At 44.8% G+C, this 24,220-nt stretch overlaps 1 protein-coding gene and 4 non-coding genes across 5 annotated transcripts; 3 read left to right on the top strand and 2 right to left on the bottom strand.

Moving 5' to 3' along the window:
• Window positions 1-3,733: 3,733 nt before the first annotated feature.
• On the top strand, window positions 3,734-3,814 carry TRNAS-CGA (transfer RNA serine (anticodon CGA)). Its single transcript has one exon. It is a non-coding gene; the product is annotated as a tRNA-Ser (tRNA).
• A 1,441-nt stretch (window positions 3,815-5,255) lies between these two features.
• TRNAR-ACG (transfer RNA arginine (anticodon ACG)) lies at window positions 5,256-5,328 on the top strand. The gene has a single exon. It is a non-coding gene; the product is annotated as a tRNA-Arg (tRNA).
• A 5,322-nt stretch (window positions 5,329-10,650) lies between these two features.
• TRNAL-UAA (transfer RNA leucine (anticodon UAA)) lies at window positions 10,651-10,733 on the bottom strand. Its single transcript has one exon. It is a non-coding gene; the product is annotated as a tRNA-Leu (tRNA).
• Window positions 10,734-13,534: 2,801 nt separating this feature from the next.
• Window positions 13,535-13,608, bottom strand: TRNAI-AAU (transfer RNA isoleucine (anticodon AAU)). The gene has a single exon. It is a non-coding gene; the product is annotated as a tRNA-Ile (tRNA).
• Window positions 13,609-15,290: 1,682 nt separating this feature from the next.
• Window positions 15,291-21,783, top strand: PRSS16 (serine protease 16). The gene is made up of 12 exons (XM_061195836.1): window positions 15,291-15,360; window positions 15,436-15,596; window positions 16,433-16,532; window positions 16,675-16,804; window positions 17,579-17,702; window positions 17,972-18,049; window positions 18,136-18,183; window positions 18,640-18,930; window positions 19,685-19,826; window positions 21,194-21,373; window positions 21,453-21,598; window positions 21,715-21,783. The coding sequence occupies exons 1-12, from the start codon at window positions 15,291-15,293 to the stop codon at window positions 21,781-21,783; spliced, it is 1,539 nt and encodes a 512-aa protein (XP_061051819.1).
• Window positions 21,784-24,220: the final 2,437 nt, after the last annotated feature.

Genomic DNA, 24,220 nt, shown 5'->3' on the forward strand with positions numbered 1-24,220 from the left:
CCCTTGAGAAAGACTACCGTCACATTGCCAAAAGTTATACTGTTATTCTTCCTCCTAGCCTTTCCTAAAGGGACCTGTGCTCATGTACCAAAATGATTGTGCATTAGGGAAAAGGAAAAAATCAGACTTTCCCGGAATTACTAGACAATGGCTCGGAACTGGCATTACTTGCTGGAGATAAAAAACATCATTGCTGTCCCCAGGCAGTAGGTACTCATGAAGGTCAGACAACCAATGAAGTTTTGCCCCCTGTCCATTTCACTGTGGGCACAGTGGATCCCTGAGCCCAACCTGTGGTTACTTTCCCAATTCCAGACAGAATCTCTATATCATTTCCATGACTAATGGAGTGAAGGTTATTATGGCATAAAAGGCCAATTAGAGGCCACCAGAAATTCCTCTGTGAAAATAATTAAACAAAACGCAATACTGATATTCCTGGACCGATTGCAGAGATTAGTGCCAACATCAAAAACTTGAAAGATACAGGGACAGAGATTCACCAAATTTCTATTCAACTCACTTACTCAACTGTAGAAGGTAAATGGGTTGTGGAAAATGACAGTTATTGTAGATCTAGTCAAGTGATTATTTCCATTGCATCTGCTATTCCAGATGTTCTTTTATTAATGGAGAAAATTAACACATGCCCTGGCACCTGGTATGCAGCTACTGATATGGTTAGTGCTACTTTCTCTATACCCAGTCAGAAAGACCATCAGAAGCAGTGAGCCTTCAGCTGGCTGAGCCAACAGTACACCTTACCTATCCTACCTCAGGGGTATATCAGCTCTTCAATCATATGTTATAAATTAGTCTACAGAGACCTTCACCACCTTACCATTTGTTCTAAAGTTGAAAGCTGATTTTTGTTGTTTTAAATATGAACACTGTAGGCAAATGTATATTGTGCAAACTGATCACAAATGAATGGGTCTACCTTTCCAGAATTGGCTCAGTCTTGTGCGCCTCATTTACATCTCTATCCCAGTTTTAGTCCATATGGGCTGCTGTAACAAAAATACCATAGACCAGGTGGCTTAAAGGACAAACATTTATTTCTCACAGTTCTGGAGGCTAGTGTCGATTCTCAGTCTGGTGAAAGTTTGCCTCCTGGCTCCCTGTCTCATAGACAGCAGTCTTCTCATTGTGTCTTCAGATGAAGGAAAGGGTGAAAGAGCTCTCTGACATCTCTTTTATGAGGACCTAATCCCACTCATGAGGACTCCATCCTCATGACCTAAAGCCCCCGCCTCCAAATACCATCTCATTGGGGATTAGGTTTCAACGTAATTTGGGGGAGAGAGGCACGTTCAGTCTATAGCAATCACCAAAACATCCATTTCCTTTTCTGACTTCAACTATGTTTAGTCAAGTATAAGCTGATATTGACTTTTTGTGCAGGGAGGCCAGTGGCCAATGGGTGATGTTGAAACAAATTATTAAAACATTTTGAAAGGAAATTATCCTGAACTGATCCTTCACATCCAGAAGCGCTGCCCCACCATACAGTCCTGACCGTCAGTTGAGTCTGAAAGAGTCTTCGTAGCCATCAAAGGAGGCATTTTCTAAGATATCTTTTAACCTCCCATTTCTTCCTGAAATTGAGAAAGGAAGTTGACTGAGAAGGACGCTTGGACAAATTTTAAAATCAAAGACGCTTTAAAGAAAATACCAGTCCGCAGGCATCAATCCAGGAGGAAAGAGAAAGAACATCTCCTGGGGGAATGTTGATGTGTAGAAGAATGTGGTACCATTTAGAACTGAAAAGAATCCCTGACAAAAGTTAAACTCCCAAGGTGGACACAGGGAGGACGGGATGAACAGTGACTGCTTTTGGACGACGTTATTTTAAACAACCTCCTTTTTCTGTCCCCACCTCCACTTGGGGGTGAATTCCTTAGTAGAGTAGAAGTACTAGGAAGAAAACCAAGATCTAGCTGAGAAAAAAACACAAACATTTCAAAAGAGCTTTTTAATTTGTGAGTGGATTTCACAGTCTTCACCCCAAGATTATTTAATTCTCCAAAGTGTTCTGTTGGAAGAGCTATGAAACCGCCAGAACTGTGCACTGGTTAAATGACAAAACTGGGGACAGGAAACTGGAGATTTATACAGAGTCACTTCACTCAGTGCTCTTTGTCCCGGGAGAGGATTTCCCAGGAAAACAACTCCTGGGCACTGTCCGCTGTAAAGAGAACTACACTCTGGCCAAGACAGAAAATAAAAAGAGAGCTATGCTTTTTCTCTGCAAAAACAAATCAACAAAACAAGACACACACAAAAACAACTTTTAAAGTTGTGTTCCTAGACCCAAAGGAGGAAGTTTAAGCTATTTAAATTCTGCTAATTCTTCCACTTCCTTCAGAACATCCTAGAGCAAATCAAGGGCCTTGAAGTCAGGGTGTGAAGATGGTGGGTCTGACCTACTGAGCTCGTCCTGGTTGCTCACAAATGGAAGATCCAATTCAGTGTCTGAAGAACATTCCAGAATCGTTTGATCTTGGATCAGGTGATTCTCCTAGAGACTCCCAGGTCTCCCGTGCCCTGTGTGTCCAGGGCTAGGCTTGGACAGCATTCCAGAACCTTCTTGCCTTTTTGCCTCAGGCTTCCTGAGTGGCTTCAAATCTTATTTGTGTGATTAGCTCCTTCTGAGGCTCAAAGTGAGGCCTCCTTCAGAGTGCTGGCTATTGCTGAGTTCCAGAAAGGAAGGGCTATTCACCATTCCAGAGGAGAACTCTGGTAAGAAAAATTTTCTCCTCCACTTCCTCATTTATAGTGTTTTCTTGAGCTTTTATTTGATTTTTTAAATAGGTAACATCTAAAGTCTAATGTGACATGCAGTAAATTTCTTCCTCCTGCTTCCAAAGAATTCCACCTCCTTAGTCTCCAGCCCCTCAACTGGGAACTTTGTTTTGAGTTCACTGATTATCCTTGAGAGTTTTTTTTTTTTTTTTGGTTTTGGTTTTGTTTTGTTTTTGTAAAATGCATATACAATCTAACACAAATATATCTCCAATAGTATCATTCTATAGAGATTGCTCTGAACCTTGCTTCTATTTTATAGTATATGTATGTACATAGTGATCTTTATCATTTTGTTTTAAATATGCATAGCATTCCACTGTGTAGTTATGCCATAATTTATCTAATTAATAGTTCTGACTAACTAGGTTTTTCTCAATCTTACTATTACAGTTAATGCTGCAGAGAATAAGTTAGAACACAATATAATTTCTCATGTGTTCAAGTCTATGTTTTACATTTGTGGAAATGCTGTATCAAAGAGTATATGCGTTTGAAATATTGGTAGATCCTGCCACATTGTCCTCCTAGCAGCAAGGCATAGTGTATTTGTGGAGAACACAAATGAGCAGGATCGTAGACACACTTAATACAACTCTTACTTCATTCCATGCCAAGTATGAAGCTAAACCAGGCAATCCATGAAGACTGTAGAAAATTTTAGAAAATCAAGGATTCTTGTGATGCTGGAATATTGCCTTCTCTCAAGGAGGTGAGACTTCACAGCCTGGAGCCTGGCAGGATGGGGACAAGTTGGATGAGGCTGAGCGGAGAGATCTGATGAGGGGACTTGAGGAGTGATCTCCTTTTATGTACTGCTTAAAGTAAACACGCCAAATAAGCAAGGATGGCTAGAATTGGTAAGCAGGTTTATAAATCAGGGACCTACAGAGTGTTTTTTAATACCTAAATGGGGACTGGGCATCAAGCTGTGATGGCCGAGTGGTTAAGGCGTTGGACTCGAAATCCAATGGGGTTTCCCGCGCAGGTTCAAATCCTGCTCACAGCGTTTCTCAGTGCTTTTCTATTCAAATTACGAAATGACTTTCTCAGTGTGGTTCTCAACTATTCGTCTTATTCCATAAACAAACTGAGGAGTAAGGAGGCAGCTTTCCGTCCCGTCCCGAGTACACTCTCAGTGTTTTGGCTCTTCCATCCTCCTCCAAACTGGGCGGGCACCTGCGAATCCCTTGAGCGCGGGGGCGGGGCTTCCTTCAGCCCAACTATATGCAGCTACCCCTCAGTACCCGGGAAGCCAGAGACTTAGTGAACGCTCAAAACAGCTGCTTGTTTTGTATCCATTCTGTTAAATCTAAAAGTAGCCGCAGGTCCCAATGGCAAAGAGAAACAAGAAATTCTGTTTTTAAAAATCTGTAATAAAATTCCCCGCTCTGTTAATGGAGATGCAGGTAGCTTCCTTAAAGAGTTCTCTGGTATTTAAAAAAACAAACAAACAAAACAGGCTAGTGAGAACCATGAAGGTCTAGGATCATAAATATCTGTGTGTGTGTGTGTGTGCGCGCGCTCTTTAAAACATTGTACTATAGAAATGAGGAAACCGAGGCAAAGAGAAGATACACAACTTGGGCCAACGCAATAAATCTAACGAGGGAAGAGTATGGATAAAGGCTGTGGGCACCGTGACTACACTCGGACCCAAACTATTGTACTTCTCGCTCAAAGAACTGCCCTCACTTATAAACACTTTTGTATTTCCACATACCTATTTCGCCTACATTGAGCCCTTAAATATAACTAGCCAATTTATGTAACGATACCGGTTTTCTCTAATTTTATAATTATATTAACTCTGAACTTCTAAGTTCCTATATGAATTTGGTTCTTAAAGTGTTTACCTTTATTAAATTATTATCCCCATTTCGCCTAATTTGGGAGGGTGGGTGTTTCGGAATGTTTTTCTGCTGCATAGAGTCTGAAATTATTTCCTGTGTAAAGAGTTTTGGCTCTTTGGAGAGTGAGATTGAAAAATATGATTAATACCTCAAGAATGTGTTTTATTCCACTTTCTCTTTCACTATATCAAAATTGAAAATTAAATGGGTCACTAATTTTTGACCCATACTCAACATCAGTAAGTGCCAAAGGAAAATGAAATGACTTGATGAATGGACAGATGAACCGACTGCAGAAGTTAAAGAAGCGTTCATAAGTAGAAACAATACAGACAATCACGCACATAAATGGGGGGGGGGGATGTTAACCACAGTCGTTCTATCACATACATGATGCTCCAAGGCAGAAAATTCTTTCATAATTATAAATATTTTAAGTGAGTGTAACTTATACAAATTGACTCCGAAGATAACCAATCAGTTTTACTAGAATCCATAGGTCTTTCTTGTACAACTAATTTCCGTCTGTATCATGAATCAACAGTTTTCTCAATGATTCTAATGAATAATGAGTAATAGAGAGCTTTGTAACAAGGGGGGCCAGTGGCGCAATGGATAACGCGTCTGACTACGGATCAGAAGATTCTAGGTTCGACTCCTGGCTGGCTCGACTTCCCCTTGCCTTTTAGGAAAAAGTAAAAAAAATATGTCTCTGTGTACATTTTTCAAATTGATAACAAACAAATTCTTAACGTCCTTCGATCTGGTTCTTCGCCTTGCATGGTGCCCGCCACACAGTGCAATTTTGGCTGTCCGTTAAGTCTGAATGGATGCGTAAGTTATCTCTCTTCTGAAATGTCCTTTTAATCTCGTTTCTTTTAATGATACTGAGAAGGGGAGTTGACGGAAAGGTCTTTAGAAAGACAACTTTAAAAAATTAAATACGGAATACTATTTGACCATAAAAAGGAATGAATTTCTGATACATGCTACAACATGAGTGAAACTTGAAGACTTCATGCTAAATGAAAGAAGCCAGACACAAAAAGCCATATGTTGTATGATTCCATTTATATGAAATGTCCGGAATAGGCAAATCCATAGCGGCAGTAGTAGTTGCCAAGAGCTGGGGAAAGGGTACAGAGTTGGTTTGCGGGTGATGGAAATGTTTTGAAATTCGATAATGGCGATGGTTGCACAACTCTGGGAATATACTCAAAAACACTGAATTGTACACTTTTATGTGAATATTATAGAATGTGAAGTATATATTAGTTTTTAAAGATCAAAGAAGTGTCAAAGAAAAGAAACAAAGTCTGACCAGTATTTTCTTCATTAATTTTTCCCCCATTGGGCAGGGCTCTCACTCTTCCGGTTCTTCCCCTGCACACTTTCTGTCTCTGAGCATCGGTCCTAGAGGAAAAAGAAGGGACATCAACTGGAGAAACTGAAGCAGGAAAGACGCTTCTGTGGACAAACGAAATCATAGCGTCCCCCTTAGGCCCTCAATTCAGCGATCTTGGCAAAGATCTGCCCTGACACCCGAGAAGGCTATTCAGACTCTTATCTCCCCGCCCAGCTCCGGATCTCAACCAGAAGAGCGCGGCAGCCTCACCGCCGAAGACTGAGACTAACAAAGTGTTCCGAGTTGTAAGCGATCCTAGACAAAAGTTAAACAGACAAGAAGAGGGCGACGGTGTCAAAGGAGAAGAGGAAAGTGGCAGTTTGGGGGTGGTGTCTCTTTCAACAGCTGGATCTCCTTTCTAGGTGTTCCTGGGGCGTGACTTCAGACGCTTGGGGCCGAGAGGAGGAGCCTGGGAAGGAAATCAAGGTGAAGCTGGGAAAGGAACACAAACATGCAAAGGAGACTTTCATTTGTTGGTATTCATGTATTTATCTTACAAAAGTTGATTGACTCTGGACAATGTGCATTGTGAGGGGTGTCAGCAACCGAAAGAATGAACCTGCCACGCGTCTAGACCTCGTTTGATACATCATCAGTTGGGCTGTTACCGAATTAAAAGGGGAGCGGGGTGGGGAGAGAAGAAAGGTCCAAAGGATTTGGAACTTCCTGATGTAAATGCTTCTCAAAACTTAGCGCGGAGAAGAATCGCTAAGAAAAAGTACTAAGCCCAGTTTTCTAGGCTTCACCCCCCTCCTCCCCAGAGATTCTATATTGGTACTAGGATGCAGCCCATGAATTTTTAGCAAGGTGATGCTTCTGCTGCTATTCCGCCGACCATACTTTAAGCAGCACTGGACTAGTGCGTTGTATTTTATTTCCCACTTTTTCCAGCTAACATCAACAGGGAACTTCCACGGTAGAAGAAAAAAAAATAGAACATCTATATGGAGACGCTCACAACTTTAGCATTATTCCACTAGGCTTTAACCAACCAAGGTAACCGACTTTTCTACTCTCAAGATTTTTGGTTTGTTTTTCTCTTTTATAAACGTGTAAGTTTCATTGAATACTTTTTTTTTTTTTTGGTGGTGGAGGCTTGTTTTAGAAAGAAGTCCATTTCAACCTCCCTCTTAAATAAACAAAAAGACCTTTGATATAATAATCAAATCACTCTTGGACTTAAAGGAGATAAGTTAGGTTTTTTCAAAACTCTGCATATTGGGAACATCCCTGCCCCCCCCAAAAAAATCTACAGAGATTATACTGTGAAGTGAGTATTTTTTCCTTTCCCCCAGAATGTTGTAGAAATGCCCTGTCCAAAACAATAGCCATTAACACATGTTTCTAAAATTTAGTTTAAAAAAAAAGAATGTACAACATCTCATTAATTTTTTTATTGATTGCATGTTGAAATGATAATATTTGGAGTTAAAACATTAAAATTAATTCCACTTGTTTATTTCTACTTCTTAAAATATGACTACTAGAAAAATTAAACTTACTTATTGTGTGATATTATTTGTTAACTCTCACATCTTCTTGTGGTTATTGATGTAGCAACATCAGTAAAGTGTGATCAGTTTGCCAAGGATGTGGTTCTTTGAAGCAGATGCCATGGCAGTGTCATATTCCAAAGAATTTGTTTGTTCTTTACTTCAAAAAATATGTGTATTCTTCTCCAAACGCAATTCTTAGTATGTGAAAATGAAAACCTTCTCACACTATATTTCTTTACCTGTTTTTCTTTTTCTGTTCAAGAGGGCTCTGTGGGTTGGCTGGTTAAAGAGCATGCTTAGTAAACAAAAGATCCTGGATTGCAATTTGGTGGGGCTGTCTCCATAGGTTTTATAATTTTGAAAAGTGTTAGCCCTCATTTTGTTGAACACAGTTTGGGGAATTGATCCTTGATCAAACCCGTGTTGTTCAATTGCTGTATGATGTGGAAAACTAAGAGCCTGATGTTTACTTTATACATGTGGTTTCTGAAGGTGGCAGGCACTGGAAGTTTTCAAAGAAGAGAGGGAAACACTGGATGGACTATGTAAAAAGTTGCATGAAAAATCATTCCACACATGGCATGAATGAAGCACTGTAAATTATTATTTGGACACCAAACAGTTCAGAATTCTCAGCAGATGACAATGCCCCTCTCATATGCAATGAGATTATCAGTGATTTGCTTTGCAAATCATTGGATATTTTGTCTTTAATCAATGACTTTACCATCTGAGAGTTTGCAATGAGAGCTACAGCAGTTACTGGAAACCACTGTTTTTTATTTTGTATGATCCCCACAAACAGTCTTAATTCTTTTTTGCATCCTGGAATATTGACCACACTTGTTCAATAAATATTTGTGAATGGATTTGTGAATATCCAGTTTCTTTTCTCTGCTATTTTGGAAGTCAGTAGAATGGAGCTGGATGCTGGAGATGCTGACGGCTGCAGGAGCTCCTGGAACCAGAAAGCAAAACTCTTTCCTCCTACTGTGTCTCTCCTGCACCCTCCACTGATAAAATTTCAGTGCCAGCTGGCACAAGAAAATAAATGTTTAAAAGGCCCAGAACCCTTTTCAAACAGTAGTCTAAAAGGGTGAATTTGTGGCTGAGAAGTGCATTAGAAAAAAAACTGGTTTTCCTCCTGTGTGTCTCCTTCACTACTCACACAAGAACACTTTGCTTCTGACACTTCTGGCCACCAACTACATGGGAGTTTTCCCCCCATCAAGCAATTCTACAGCACTAGCTGAGTGTCCTACAGTTTAACTCAATTCTGACACTATTTATCTGGAGATAGCATCAGATCCCACAGATTACAGGCTTAGTCCCTCGAGACCGCACCCATTTCAGATGCCAATGGAAAGTAGTAGGTCCCCACGTTACCCCAACACATAAACAGATGACACATTTCAGTAGATTGTTGCAAACTAAAAGTCCAATAAATATGTTAAATTTAAACACACACACACAGTAAGACTAACTAGTCTAGTAGTTAGTCTATCAAATGCCTTTGACAGACTAACTAGTAGACTCTATAGAGCTGAGAAAAGAAGTGATAAACTTGAAGGTAGGCCTAAAAACTACCCAAGCTGAAACACCAAGAAAAAAAAGAAAAAAAGAGCACTGAAGAATTATTGATTAATATATTCGTAATTAGAATCCCAGAAGGTGAAGAGAGAGAGAAAAGAGCAGAAAAAATATTTGAAGAGTTACTGGCCTAGTATTTTCCCAAGATAATGAAATACAGGTGTCCCTCGCTTTTCAAAAGTTCACTTTGCTTCCACTTCAGTTTTAGGAAAGACCTACGTTTGTACCTGTTTTGTAGAAAGCCATTATAGAGGCAGCGCGCATCAGGAACAGCAAGGGTGGGACCGCCAAGCTCCTCCCCCAGGAACTACAGTCAGCATCTCAGCATCAAGCCGCTATAGCTTTGAACTGTGTCTGTGAGCATCTGCACTTTACCTACATTTATTTTGTGCATCCATGTGCAAGAAGTGTCCTAAGGTAACTGCTTCTTCACTTCACACCAATTCAGCTTGTGAAAGGTTTTATAGGAATGCTCTACTTTCCGACAGCAGAGGAAACCTGTACATCAAACCTCAGCTCCAAGGTCAGAGAATTCCAAGCCATCTATCTATCTATCTATCTATCTATCTATCTATCTATCTATCTATCTATCATCTATCTATCTATCTATCTATCTATCTATCTATCTATCTATCTAAAACAGCAGACTTATCAGAAATTAGGTATACCAGAAGATAACGGAATGACATTTTAAAGTGATGAGAGGCTAAAAAAAAAGAAATTTTTTTTAAAAAATCTGTTAACCCAAGCAAAAAATATTTTCCAAAAGTGAAGAAGAAATAAAGGTCTTTCCAGACAAACAAAAACTGAAGAGTGCATTACTATCAGACCTGCAAAATAGGAAATGTTATAAGATGGACTTCAGGAAAAAGGAATACAAAAGAATGAATATCCATTTCTGTACATATAATGGAGGTACATATAAGGAATACTTTTTCCCAATTTTAATCACTCTAAAAATGATAGACTGCATTAAGCAAAAGTAGTAGTGACGTATTGTACAGTTACAGCATACCTGAAAGCAAAATCTATGACAACAATAACACACAATATAGGAGGGAGTATATTATTGCAAGCTTCTTACACTGCACCGGAAGCAGCATAACATTATTTGAAGGTGGACTTTGATTAATTGTAGCTGTATATAGAAAACCCTAGGGAAACGACTAATGATTTTTTTTAAGACATACAAATGATAAGGCAATGCTGGAGATATCATCAAATCATGTAAAATGCTCATATATTTCAAAGACAGGAAGAAAGAGATACAAGAAAGGAACAAAGGACAAAAGGAACACATAGAAAACAACTAATTAGATAGCGGATTTTGATACAAATATGTCAATATTTACATTATATCTAAACTATCTAAGTCACCCAATTATAGATAGATCCTGTCAGATTGGATAAAAGAAGTTCAGAACCATCTACATGCTGGACTATCTTCCAACTTTGCACAAGGAATTTTCATTTTCAGGTAAGACACGCGCGAAAAGAAGTCTACCGGGAGTGGGGTTCGAACCCACGCGGACGCACGTCCATTGGATCTTAAGTCCAACGCCTTAACCACTCGGCCATCCCGGTGCTACATGCCAGTACCAACATGTCAAGTATTACTGGGTTAAAATTAATTAGACTTCCTAGTCCCTGGAAGATTATGAACAATTTTACACGCGTGAAATCTGGGACCAAGCTTTAAAGAGAGAAAACAAATCCTTGTAATGTTTCTTGGGAAAAAACTAATGAAAACGTTTATTTTCACTAGTTTATTAGTTTATCTAATCACAAAGTTTGTGCCACGCTTTAACCAGGGTTAGGGAAACACTGAACCACCCCTGATCTTATGGACTTACATTAAGATGAGGAATATTACGACAAAAAAAAAAAAAAAAAAAAAAAAAAAAAAGCACATGATGCTACAGGAATACATACTTTTCCAGACCCAACTCACTATGCTCAAGAGAAGACACTTCTTTTAGTGGAAACCAAAGAGGAAAGGAAGTGGTATAACAGAGGTGGTGAGAATGCAGCCTCATGAACCATGTCTCACAACTCTACAAAGGTGGAACATACATGTTTTATTACTCACTACAGAACACTGTTTTGCCCCATTCCAAACCCACTGAATCTAATTGCCCAGGTAAGGGCTTCAGGTTTGGAATCAGAGGACAGTTAATATCGAGACAAGTTCCTCTTGGAGTACATTTGGAAAACCCTAGTGCAAGCATATGGAGTTTGGAATTTGAATACAGGACATTGGTTTTAATAAGTAAGTATTTTAACCAGAAGTTCTAACTCTCCACTAATGAAATTTCTTTCCTGAGTACTTACTATGTGCTAAGTGCTGAGCCAGGTGTACATAATCTACCAAGTCAGTAAGACGCTGCCAGACACTTCGGGGTTGGGGTACTGGGTTGTTTAAAAACTCATTAAAACAGGTTTCAGATGGGTATTTGGGGAGTTGTGTTGAAAGTCTGTGAAGGCTTCTGGAACCAGAGATGAAATTAAATCCTGAAGTAGGGTTTGGAATAGAATTAATTTATAAACATCATAAAGCACCTATTGCAAGCCACAAAAACAAATAAATGCAGTCACCCCTTGGTATCTGCATCTGCGGGGATTGGTTCCTGAAATCCCCTCAGATATCAAAATTTGTGGCTCATTAAGTTCCTTACAGTCGGCCCTCCCTATCTGTGGGTTCTGCATCCCATACAATAATATGAGATAATATGAGAGGATTGTGTCAGCTGTAACATACAAGCACAAAAGGTCCAAGGGCAACTCTCCCCAAGCTTAAAACCATTGATGCAGAAGGAGTCCATCCCTTGTTGGCAATGCACAATGCTTACTGAGTTCAAAAACCTATGTCCGCCATTGCCTTATAAAACCAGGAGAAAGGAATATGTCACTCACTTCATTGGTCCATCCAGTGCCAGGTTCTGTCTCTGGCCTTTTACATACTGTGTGCTAATGAGCAAAGACATGGCCTGAGAGATTCTTGCCTTTGCATATTGAGGGAAATCCAGGCCTGTCAGTGTCTGGGTCAGAGCTGAATTGGGAGGGGTGACTAGTGGGTGCAAGAAAGGGCATATCAGAGAAAGGAGTCCCCATACATTTACATACACAAGAGTTTTTCTATTGTTCTATTATTGTAATTCTTTTTTGGTCAGTATTTTTATTGAGGTATAATTGGCATAAACCTTATATTAATTTCAAGTATAAAATGTAATGATTTGATATTTGTATATACTACAAAATGATCACCACAATAAGTCTAGTTAACATCCATCACTATACATTGTTACATATTTCTTTGTGTGATGAAAACTTTTAGAATTTATTCTCTTATCAACTTTCAAATATTCAACACAGTGCTATTAACTATTCTACCATGGTGTATCTTACATCCCCATAACTTATTTAATAACTGGAAATTTGTACCTTTGACCCCTTTCATTCATTTAGCCCATCTCCCAACCCCCGCCTCTGGCAACCGCCAATCTGTTCTCTGTGTCTGTGAACTCGATTTTGATTTTGTTTTTGTTTTTTAGATTCCACATGTAAGTGAGATCATACAGAATTTGTCTGTTTCTGTCTCACTTATCTTCACTTAGCATAATACCCTCAAGGTAATTAAAAAATTAATGAAAAGTCATTAATAATAAAAATCAGTGTTTTATTATACATTACTTGGATATTTAGACAACTAATTTTGCTTTATGCCAAAGTAAAATATTGAGAACACATACTAATCACAAACTTAGGAAGAGACTGATTGTCCTGTAGCAGTGGTGACAAGTAGCCACCAGACCTGAATTTAAACCAATTCAATCTATCCATGACAATTGTTTTGTGAACATACTTTTGTATGACAACCAATCACTGTCAACCCCTGCTTTCTGAAAGTGAGCCAGCCAGGGATGCACTCATTCCAATAAACATACCTTTGAGTGCCAACCAAACAAAAGCATTTCCTCCCAATAACCATGCTTCCATAGAATATGTCAACCCACTTGGCCTCTGAAAGCCTGTCTTAAGCCCCCTCCCAGAAAACATCAGCCATTAGCTCTTTCAAAGGGACTGTGCCTTACCAACATTGCTCCCTCCTTAAATGAACTTTGGTTTTGTATTTCAAGTATTGAGTGATGAAAATGCACCTTTGTCAAACCTGAAACATCTAAATTTCATTTCTTGCTGGGACTATATTTGCTGGGGGCGGGGCCTGTGGGGGGGAAGCAGAGGGGGAGACAAGGAAGGTAGGTGCCATTGCTGAAGAACAAATGAAGTCAACATTTAATCCCAATTTTACGTCTGCGGGGTTATTTCCAATTTGATAGGTGCCTGCAGCAAGAGTATTTAGTAAGTGAAGAGCCAAAAGCACGAGTTGGCCCGTACGGGGATCGAACCCGCGACCTTGGCGTTATTAGCACCACGCTCTAACCAACTGAGCTAACCGGCCACCTGGCAAACTACCTTTTTCACACAAAATAACAAGTTTCACCTTCTTGTGCCTGCCTAAGACTAAATGATACGTCCACAAATTGGACAACCTAGAAGAAATAGATTCCTAGAAATATACAACCTACCGACACTGAATCGTGATGAAACAGAAAATCTGAACAGTCCTATTACTAACAAGGAGATTGAATCAGTAACCAAAAACCTCCCAACAAACAAATGTCTAGGACCAGACGGCTTCACTGGTAAATTCTACCAAACATTCATAGAAGAATTAAGACCAGTCCTTCTCAAACTCGTCCAAAAAGTAGAAGAGGGGGAGACTCTTCCAAACACATTTTACCAGGCAAGCATTACCCTGAAACCAAACCCAGACGAGGTTGCCACCTCACATATTGAGATATGGGGAAGTCATTGTGACTTACACATGATTTGGCGTGAACTTTATGCTAACTAGAACAGCCTGTCTTGTGGCCCATCAAACATACCTTGTACATCTGCTTTAACCATTGAAAAGGGTGCATTGTCCAGAAGTAAAATATGTCCGTTTTGAAGATAGAGATAAAGCTAAGAGGCTTGTTGATAGTCCAAGTCAGAGATGATGGTGACTACAAGAAAGTGATAGCGCTGGACATGGGGAGAAGTCGTTGGATTCTGGATAAATTTTTAGAGTAGAATTAGCAACATTAGTTGATGGACTAGTCATTCACTCAACAAACATTTATTGATTGCCCACTATGTACACTGTAGTAAGGACCCAACATTTAGCAATGGACAAAAGAGATGAAAATCCATAGCCCCATGGAGCTTACTTTCTAGTCTGGGAGACAGATGATGAACCATATAAAATATGTATACTTCTGATAGTGATAAGTTGCTATGAAGAAGAGTAAAGAATAAAGGAGACTTACAGGTTTGACAATTTGTAAAGAGCTGACCATGGAAGACCTATCTGACCTTTGAATAGAGATCTGACTGAGGTGAGGGAGCACGACATGAGGGTTTATGGAGAAATAGGAATCCACAGAGTGAGAACGGCAGGAGCAAGCATTCTGAGGCAGGAGCAAGCCTGAGATATTCAAAGTGTTCTAAGGACTCTAGGGAACATGGTGAGATTGTGGGTCAGAGGGTTGGGGGTGGGGTTGATGAGGGGCAGAAAAGGGGGAGACTGGAAAATAGACATGGTGAGACTAAACGAGAGAGAGACTGAAGTAGAGAGAAGACTGAAAGAGAAGCGAGAAACAAAGAGAGGGACAGACTGAGTGTTGGGGCAACTGAAAGTGTGCTGAGGGCAGAGAGAGGAAGAGGGCAAGAGGGGGTCCTGAGGTAGAAAGAAGTGGTGACTGAAGGAAAGAAGAGACTGAGGCACAGGCAGGGAGACTGAAGGCCAGAGGGGAGGGAGATCAGGGGGCAAGAGAGGAGAATATCGGGAGCAGAGAGAGAAGTAATTGGATATCCAGGGGCCACACCAGCAGGTCTCCATATACAGACTCTGGCGTCCCTGCCTCGCTTTAGTGGTTCCAACAGAAGCTTGACCTGTCCCAGGACAGGAGTCTGAAAAGAAACCTGAGCTCCTGATCAAAGACTATAAATTTAAAGGCCAGCCCTGGGAATGTTAGCTGAAGTCTTGAGTGAGCGGGGAGAACACAGCACCTAGAGCCCTTGCACAGAGGACTGGACAGCATGGCCATTCGGCCTGTCCCGTGGCTGGGCCCTCTGCTCATGGTTTCCCTCTGGGGGTCCTCAGCTCCAGGTAGGAGGATCCTGAGGGTCAGGCAGGGGCTCCTAAGGGGGCCTGGCCTGACTCTTTCCCCTCCACATCCCACAGTTTCCCTCCTTAGGCGCCTAAGTGAGCACATTCAGCGGTTTCAGGAGAGCTCTGGCCTGGGCCTGAGCCTGGACCAGGGAGGTGTGGCCCTCCCAAAAGAGGGGTGGCTGGAGCAGCCACTGGACCCCTTCAATGCCTCTGACAGACGATCCTTCCTGCAGGTGAGGCCCGGAGAAGGGGAGTCCACTGTGTCCCCTGCCCCCCTCCTCAGTCTCCCTACCCTGCCCCTCAGTCTCTGCTTTCCATTCCTATCTCTACACCTCTGTCTCCCCATCCCTCTCCCCCTCAGTCTTATCCGATGCCTGCTGTCAGAATCCCTTACGGCCCTTTAGTCTAGCCCCTCTGTTTTTTGGATTTGCCCTCTACCCCCTAGTCTCCCCTTCCTTTCTTCAGCCTCCCACTTTTTTTGTCCCTCAGGTCCTGTCCTTCAGTCTTTCCTTTTCCCTGTCATTCACTCTCACTCCCTCACTGCCCCTCAACACCGCCCCCGCATCCTTCAGATTAAACACTAAACCCACCACCAAGTCTCAGTATGGAGCAAAAATCTGGACCGTCTTTGGAACCACACCTGGCTCACAATAGGCACTTGAAGATATCTACTGAATGAATGAACAGATTTACCATTTTTCACACCTACTCTATCCACAGTCTCCAGAGGTCATCTCACGTAGACCCTATTCCTAAATCCATCTGCATTCATTACTTATTCTACAATTATTATTTCAATATACTGCAAGTGCCTACCAAGTGTTAGCCACTACTCTTGACCCTGGGGATATAAGAGTGAAAAAGCTGACAAAAATATCTGCTCTTGTAGATCTTACATTCTAGATGAGAAGACAAACAGGAGAGAAATGAACACGTAAATAAACAAGCCTATTTCAGATACTATAAGTATACAGAGATCCATTAGGGAGAGAGACTGGAGCGAACAGGGAATAAAGAACAGGTCAGAACTCTCACAGTCCTATTTCTTTTTCCCCATCCTACCTCTTAGCGGTATTGGGTAAATGACCAACATTGGACCAGCCAGGATGGGCCTGTATTCCTGCATCTGGGGGGCGAAGGCAGCCTTGGGCCTGGCTCAGTGATGAGAGGTAAGATGCAAGGGTGAGGAAAGACATAGCTGAGGAATTGGTGGAGGCCAGGAAGGGGAGTTGCATATTGCAGTGCTATGAGGTCTGAGGGTTGCAGGAGTTGACACCCACTTCACACACACCCCCTTTGGGCTCTTCACAGGGCACCCTGCAACCCTGGCCCCAGTCTGGGGGGCCCTGGTGATAGGTCTGGAACATAGATTTTATGGCCTGAGTATACCCGCTGAGGGGCTCGACGTGGCCCAGCTCCGCTTCTTGTCCAGCCGCCATGCGTGAGTAGGGGTCGGGAAAGTGTTTGGGGCCATGGGACTGAGGATGTCTGTGTTTTGGCATCTCTGCATCTGTGTCTCTCTCCTCCACTGCCCGAAGTTGACCTCTGAGTCTCTGGTCCCATGTTTTTGCCTCTGTCTTTCAGTGCCCTGTTCTTTCTTTCCCCATCTCTGGGTCTCTCTCCTTCCCTTTCCCCCAACCCCCCCTTCCACTGTATTCTTACGTTTTGCTGTCTCACTATGGCCTGTTGGTCCAGCCCACCAGCATCTCTTACCTGGATGACACAGCCTCCTCACTGGTCTCCTTGTTTCTGCCCTTGATCCCTCCAGTCTATTTTCCAGATGAAGCAGAGTGATCATTAGAGCATAAACCAGATCACCTCTCTCCCGGCTCAAATCCCTCACATGTCTCTCATCACACTCAGAGTAAAGGCAAAAGCTTTGCAGTGGCCACAAGGTCTGATTGGCTCTGGCTCCCCAGTTAACTCTCTGATCTCTCCTACAGGCTAGATTTTCACCCAAACTGCCTTGGAGGCTTTTCCTCTCCCACCTAGTCTGGAAGGGAATGGTGGAGGCTTTCCAGATGGGTCTCCCCTGACCTAGGCACTCATGTAGAAATGAGTTTGTGGGCATGGGGAGTCCTCAGAAATACATCATGAGAAAAGAGCCCTAGCTTCTGGCCAGACTCCCTGAACTCTCCATTCCCGCCTATACAATGGGGGAATCTTCAGGGATTCCCGGTGATGGGGACTGACCCAGCCTCCCCTCTGACCCTAGGCTGGCCGATGTGGTCTCTGCCCGCCTCGCACTCTCCCGCCTCTTCAACGTCTCCTTCTCCAGCCCCTGGCTCTGCTTCGGAGGCTCCTATGCCGGCTCCCTGGCTGCCTGGGCCAGGCTGAAGGTCCCGGGACTCCTCTGAGAGGACTGGGGGGCGGGAACTTGGACTCTGGGGTCCCCAACTCAGATAATAGAATACCTGCCCGCCACACTCCCTCCTCCCACACCCTCCTTTCGGCCCAGAAGAGTTTCCTACAATCTGCCTTCACGGGAGTCCCGTGTATAGAAGGTAGGGACTTGCCTAAGATCACACAACGAGTGAGTGACACAGGGGCGGGAAGATATGGGATCCCAGTCCCTAAGCCCCCAGGCTGACAACTTCTCTTCCCTCAGTTTCCCCATCTCATTTTCGCCTCCGTCGCCTCTTCCGCTCCTGTGCGGGCCATACTGGATTTCTCCGAGTATAATGACGTAAGGATGGCGGGCGGTGGGTCCGGGTGGGGAGGAGGGCCTCAGTGGTCGGAGTCACCTGATACTCTCCGGCGGTCGGACTTTAGGTGGTGTCTAGAAGCCTAATGAACACTGCGATTGGCGGATCCCCGGAGGTAGGATGTGGGGCCCAGTCCGAGGGGGATAGGGAGAGAGAAGAGGCCTTGAGGATGGGGGCCAAAAGAAAAGGTTGAAGCTTGCAAGGTGTCGGTGTCTGATGGACTTGGGATCCCCGAGAGATGGGTGGATTTGGGAAGAAGGCGGGAGCTGAAGATGGGTCCGGGTACCAAGAAGGGAGGAGACCCAACAGGGGCGGGGCTGATACGGAGGCGGGGCCTGGGGACGGAAGACCCTATCAGGAGGCTGTTCCACTGTGGGGCGGGGCCTGGGGGACGACCCGGAGGAGGAGCCGGAAGAGGGCGGGGCCTCGGGTCAGAGTGGCGTTCAACTGCCCCCGGGATGAATCTGGCGCCGGGAAAGTGGGGGAGCCCAGGGAGGATGCAGGTCATGGAAAGGGAAAGGCCGGGGCCCGGGTCCGAGTCTTCGCCAACGCTGCCTCTCGCTCCCAACAGTGCCGGGCTGCTGCGTCCGCAGCCTTTGCGGAGGTGGAGCGACGGCTGCGCGCGGGCGGCTCGGCTCAGGCAGCGCTGCGAGCGGAGCTGGGCGCATGTGGGTCCCTGGGGCGCGCTGCGGACCAGGCAGAGCTGCTGGGGGCGCTGCAGGCACTCGTGGGAGGGGCGGTGCAGTACGACGGGCAAGCGGGAGCGCCGCTGAGTGTGCGACAGCTCTGCGGACTCCTCCTCGGGGACCGGGACAACTGCAGCAGCCCTGCGCCCTACCGCGGGCTTCGTCGGGCAGTGCAGGTGAGCACCCCCGAGCACCGCCAGGCGTCGGCAGACAAGGGTTCCTGCTCCACCTCCGCTGTGTGATCTTCGGCAAGCGTAAAGCCTTCTGCACCTTAGTTTCCTCATCTGTAAAGTGGGTATGACATCTCATAGGGACCTCGGAGGTGAAATGAAGTAGGGGCATGGAAAACACTCAACAGGGAGCCTGGCACACCGTATGCAAATGTTAACGACTATGCTTACTATCTAGCTTGCCTACCTTGTTCTGGCCTCTTCCTGGAGCCTGCAACAGCGTCTAGCACACGGCAAGCTCTCAATTAGTATTTATAGAATGAAAAAAGGTAGCCCCGGGGACACAGTTCTCCTAGAGACCGGGATCCCAGCCTCGGAATCCACAGCTGCAATCCAGCTGTCACTTTTCCAGCGCTGTCTGCACCAAGTAGTGTGCAGTGTGCTTCACATTTATTATTTCATTGAATTCTCACAATAGTTCGAGGTAGGCACAGCTGAGGAAACTGAGATCTAAGATATTCTCACATGTCCAAGATCTCACAGGTAAGATGTTCTTGGTCATCTAGTACCTTAATCTCTAACCCACAGGGACCTAGGTCCCCACCACCTCTGACGACTGACTCCCAGGAGAACTCAGGGACTCACTCTTCTGACTTCTGACTTTTGACTTGTAGGGATCTATGGCTCCATGCTCTGGCTTGATGGGAGGAAGGGAGGAATGTATGTATGAATGTATGTATGTATGTATATTGTCCCCTAGGTTGTCACACACAGCCTGGGCCAGAAGTGTTTAAGCTTTTCTCGAGCAGAGACAGTGGCACAGCTGAAGGTCACAGAACCCCAAGTGGCCGGCGTTGGCGACCGGCAGTGGTTGTACCAGACCTGTACCGAGTTTGGCTACTGTGAGTGACTGGCCTAACCCTCACCCCCAAAACATACATTCTGTGCTATGCCCAGACAAGCCATCTAACAGGTAGTCTGGACTCGTTTTCATTTCCATAGGACAACTAGCTGGACTGCTGGGCCTCGTTTAACCTGCAGGTGTGGGGTGTGGGGTGAACAGCCGTACTAGAGTGTGCATGTGTGCTTGGCCCTCACGTACCTTCTCACTCACACACTTAGCCCTCAACATGAGTGATCATCCCTTCAATCTGCTCTTCATCTATGTGCCTGTCCCAGGAATGGCCCTACCCTCTCCAGTTACCAGGCTAGAAACCCTAACAGTGCTTTGCATGCCTCCTTCCCGTCATCCCCATAGCTTGTCAATCACTGAGTCTTGCCCACTCTTTATCCTGGACAACTCTGCAGTTCACCCAACCCCTTTCTCTTCCCACCTCTGCTGTCCTGGTAGGGGTCCCCATGCTCTCCTGCCTGGATCCCTGACCCAGCCTCTTCTCTGGTCTCTAGGCCTTCCCTTCACCCATACAATGCAACTTCCTCACAGGGCTTTGCATATTTTGACACCCCACGCCCCGATACACCAATCTTCCTAATCCTCAGGCATTTTCTTGGATTACTTATCTTCCCCTCTTCACACAATTTACTTGTTTTCAAGTGTCAACACAGGATGTCCCCTCCTCAGGAAGGGGGGCACGATCTCTCAAGATAAGTCTGCCTCCCTGCCCCCTACCCCATTAGCTCCGTGTTCTTCTCCTTAGCACTTTCCACAGTCTTAGCATACATTCTTTATTGCCTATCTCCCCTCTGGACTGTGAGTCCTGTGACAGCAAAGCCTGGGGCTGTTTTGTTGTCACTATGTTCCCAATATATTGTTCAACATATATCTGACTACATGGTAGGTGCTCAAATAAATGGTGAAGGAAGGAATGAATTAATGTGAGGCTGAGAAGTTAGATTTACCCTGAAAGCACAGGGGAGCTATGGATATTAAGCAGGTGTCCAATTTGTGCTTTCAGCACTCCAGGCTCCTTCTCACCTCTAGACCTTTGCACATGCGGTTTCCTCTTTTCTCTCTTTGTTTGCCTCACACCGGCTAATTCCTTAAGGTCTTATCCCTTGCAGGATGCTGTCCCTGAGCCCACTGTGCTCCCTCTGAGACGGCCCCACCCCTACTCCAGGCCTTTGTCCATAACAGCCCTGGTCATTCTGGGCCATCGCTGTCTGGGGCTGAGTATGTCTCTGACAGGACCATGAACTCACTGAAAGGAGGGTCTGGAGCTGTCTTGGTCATCAGTGGGGAGAGCTCTGTAAACGATTATTAAAGAGGTAGGGGGCTAGCTATGTACTCCACACTTACCTCTCTCCACAGATGTCACCTGTGAGGTCCCTGGATGCCCTTTCTCCCAGCTCCCAGCTCTGCCCTCCAAACTAGAGCTATGTGAGCAGGTGTTCGGGTTTTCAGCCTCATCCATAGCCCAGGCTGTGTCCCAGACGAACTCCTACTATGGTGGCCAGACCCCAGGGGCCACCCAAGTGCTGTTTGTTAATGGTGAGCATGCTATCAGAACCTGACTCCTTAGTGTCTACCTGGCCCCAGCTCAACACACCATTCTCTCCTTTCTTTCCAGGGGATATAGACCCCTGGCATGTGCTAAGTATAACACAGCCTTTGGGACCCTCAGAGTCAGCCCTTCTCATCCCTAGTGCTTCTCATTGCTTGGACATGGCACCTGAGAGACCCTCAGACTCTCCCAGCCTCCGCCTAGCACGCCAGGTAAGAGAGAAAAAGCTCTGGGTGATTTGCATTGTCACTTGCATACTAATTTGCATGTTCCTGCTCTCTACTAGTGCTGGAGTCTGACCGTCCAAATTCTCTCCACCTCGCCACAGAACATCTTCCAGCAGCTGCAGACCTGGCTTGGTCTGGCAAAGAAGAGCCAGGTTAGGGGTGGGGTCTGAGCCCCACATCCTCACCATTCCCTGTGTGGCCACCTCAGTCCTGGATGTATACACTTATTGGACAAGAGAAAGCTTGTTTTGAAAGAGGAAATTCCCAAGAATTCGGATTTAGCACCTGTTCTGCATAAAACTGACTTGTGTCTGCAAACGTCCTCACTCCCAACTAAAAGTGCTTTGTTACAGACAAAGAGTTATGTGAATATAAGTGATTATTCTCATCGTGAATATTGTTATTTTAAATGTCAAAGAAATATGGCTCTTTATGCTCCTCTCCTCCCCCTGCAAATCAGCTTCTGGCTCAAATTCTGCTCAGCTCCTGGACTGGGCGCCTTGCTTCATGTCTCTCTCTGGACCTCAGACCCTGACCTGTCTCTGCTTCTCACTGTTTGTCTCACTGTGCCCTTCTCCCTCAGTCTCTTCCTGTCTAACTTGTCTCTGTCTCTAAGTGTCTCTCAACCTCCTGTTTCTCTGGATATCTTCCTTTCTGTCTCTCTCTGTGTCTTAGTCTGTTTCTGTTTATTTCTCTGTGTCTGTGTCTCTGTCCCTGTCTCTCAGTCAGTATCTCCTCTACTCTTCTCCTCTCTTGCTTGCTCGGTCCTTAGTTATCTCCACTGCTCTACTCCTGTCTCTCATTTCTGGTCCCTGTGTCCCTTTAGTCACTTTCTCTCTCACTCTCTCTCTGCCTCTATTTCCCTCTTTTCAGACTTTCCATCTCTCCTTCGTTATCTTCTCAATATCTCTCTCCCTCAGGCTCTGTTTCTGTCCCTTATGCTCTTCCCCACTGTCTGTATTTCTCTTCCTGTCACTTAATCTTTGTCTTTCTCTGTCTGTCTTTCAGTTTTCCATCTTTTTCACTCACCATCTTTTTCCATAATTAAATGTCACTCTCGGGCATTTCCAGCTTCCAACCCTAGGGATTTAGGGTTCTGGTCAAACCTTCTTGATGGGGACACCCCCAAGTTCTAAGAGGTTGGGCCCAGTACCAAGGGGTCCAACCCCAGTACTAAGGGTCCCGCTTAGCCTGCTTTAGCACTGCCAACAGTGCCCTGTTCACCACGTGGAGCAGCAGCCACCAGGAGCAGGAATTAGCAAGTCAGGGCGACTGAGTGCTTCCGGGAAGCTGGGAAGTGGAGGAGAAGTAAAGGCAAGTCAGGACAAGGGGTTGGGGGCTGGGATGGTAACAGAAGCCATAAAGCCCATTCTGTGAGGAAGTCACTGCCTGCCTTTCTTGACTCCAAACCCTGAAGAGTAATTTTTTTTTTTCTTCTGAGGATTAATCCCAGCCCCGCTCACCGGGTGCTACTCTGTACCACTTACTGCTCTTTAACCACAGCCCCTCATGCTGAGGTCTAGCCTCAGTGTCTCCCTTTATATATTTAGCATGTGCACCACGGTCTGACACATCGTGGGTGCTCAGTACCTGTTGAGAAGTGAAAGAATGAGGTCAACCCTCAACTCTTAACATACTTTTGGTTTTCCTCCTACTTTGCTGGATGCAACTTCTTTCATTCTCCTTTGCAAACTTCTTCTCCATTTATTATTAGAATGGGTTTGGGTTTGGTGCTGGGCTACCTTCCCTTAAGTATTTTCAGAGCTTCCTTACCAATGTGTCTGTGGTGCCAGGGCTAGCTCTCAGGTATTCCAGAATATTGATTACCTCCGCCTTTGAGGGTTTTCTCTGGAGGCCCTTCGGCCAGTGAAAAAAGTCGGGGCTGCTCCGCACCTGGCAGGTGCAGGTGTTTCTGCCTCTTTCCTCTGAAGTTGCTCAATTTGAGTCTCGACGCTGCCACCCTTCTCAGATCTAGATGTTTCTCTTCTGGTCCAGATAAAGGCCCCTAATTCTGCGGGCTTAGTTCTGCTCCGGGTCAGGTCCCACCACACAGTGCACGGGGCGGGAGGCGTATCAGGATCACTCCGAGGACGAGGCCGGCGGCAAGAGAGTGCAGGTTCGCAGGTCTCATGTCCTGGGATCTGTCCGAATGGGTCTCCAGGAGCGAAGTACATCCGCAAGAGGCGCGCGCAGGGGCCGAGTCCTCGGAGCCCTGCTCCGTGGCCGCTCCGTGGTCAGTTCCGTGATCCGCCCGCCGCCAAATCTGGCTTGGAGCATCTTCTCGTTGGCCCCTGGGCTTCCCTGGGTAGGAGGAAGGACACCTCACTCCGGGGCTCTGATCTTTTGGGGTCAGAACTGTCAGTTTGAGAGAGGCCCCCAAGAAGTAGAGTTCATTCGGGCCGAATGTTAAGTTTTTCTCTTTTTCTTTTTCCTAACTCCGTGATAGTGGAGAGTGAAATAGGAAGAATGTGATTTTTTTTTTAATGTTTATTTTGGGTTGTTTTGGTTCTTTATGTGCCCTTTTCCCCACCCCCAGAAGAATTTGAAGAAACCGTTTTATTTCGTTTTCATTTAACTATCTAAGGAGGAATACGTTAGACGTCTAGC

The sequence above is a fragment of the Eubalaena glacialis genome, chromosome 7 (genome assembly GCF_028564815.1).
Source record: "Eubalaena glacialis isolate mEubGla1 chromosome 7, mEubGla1.1.hap2.+ XY, whole genome shotgun sequence".
NCBI lineage: Eukaryota > Metazoa > Chordata > Mammalia > Artiodactyla > Balaenidae > Eubalaena > Eubalaena glacialis.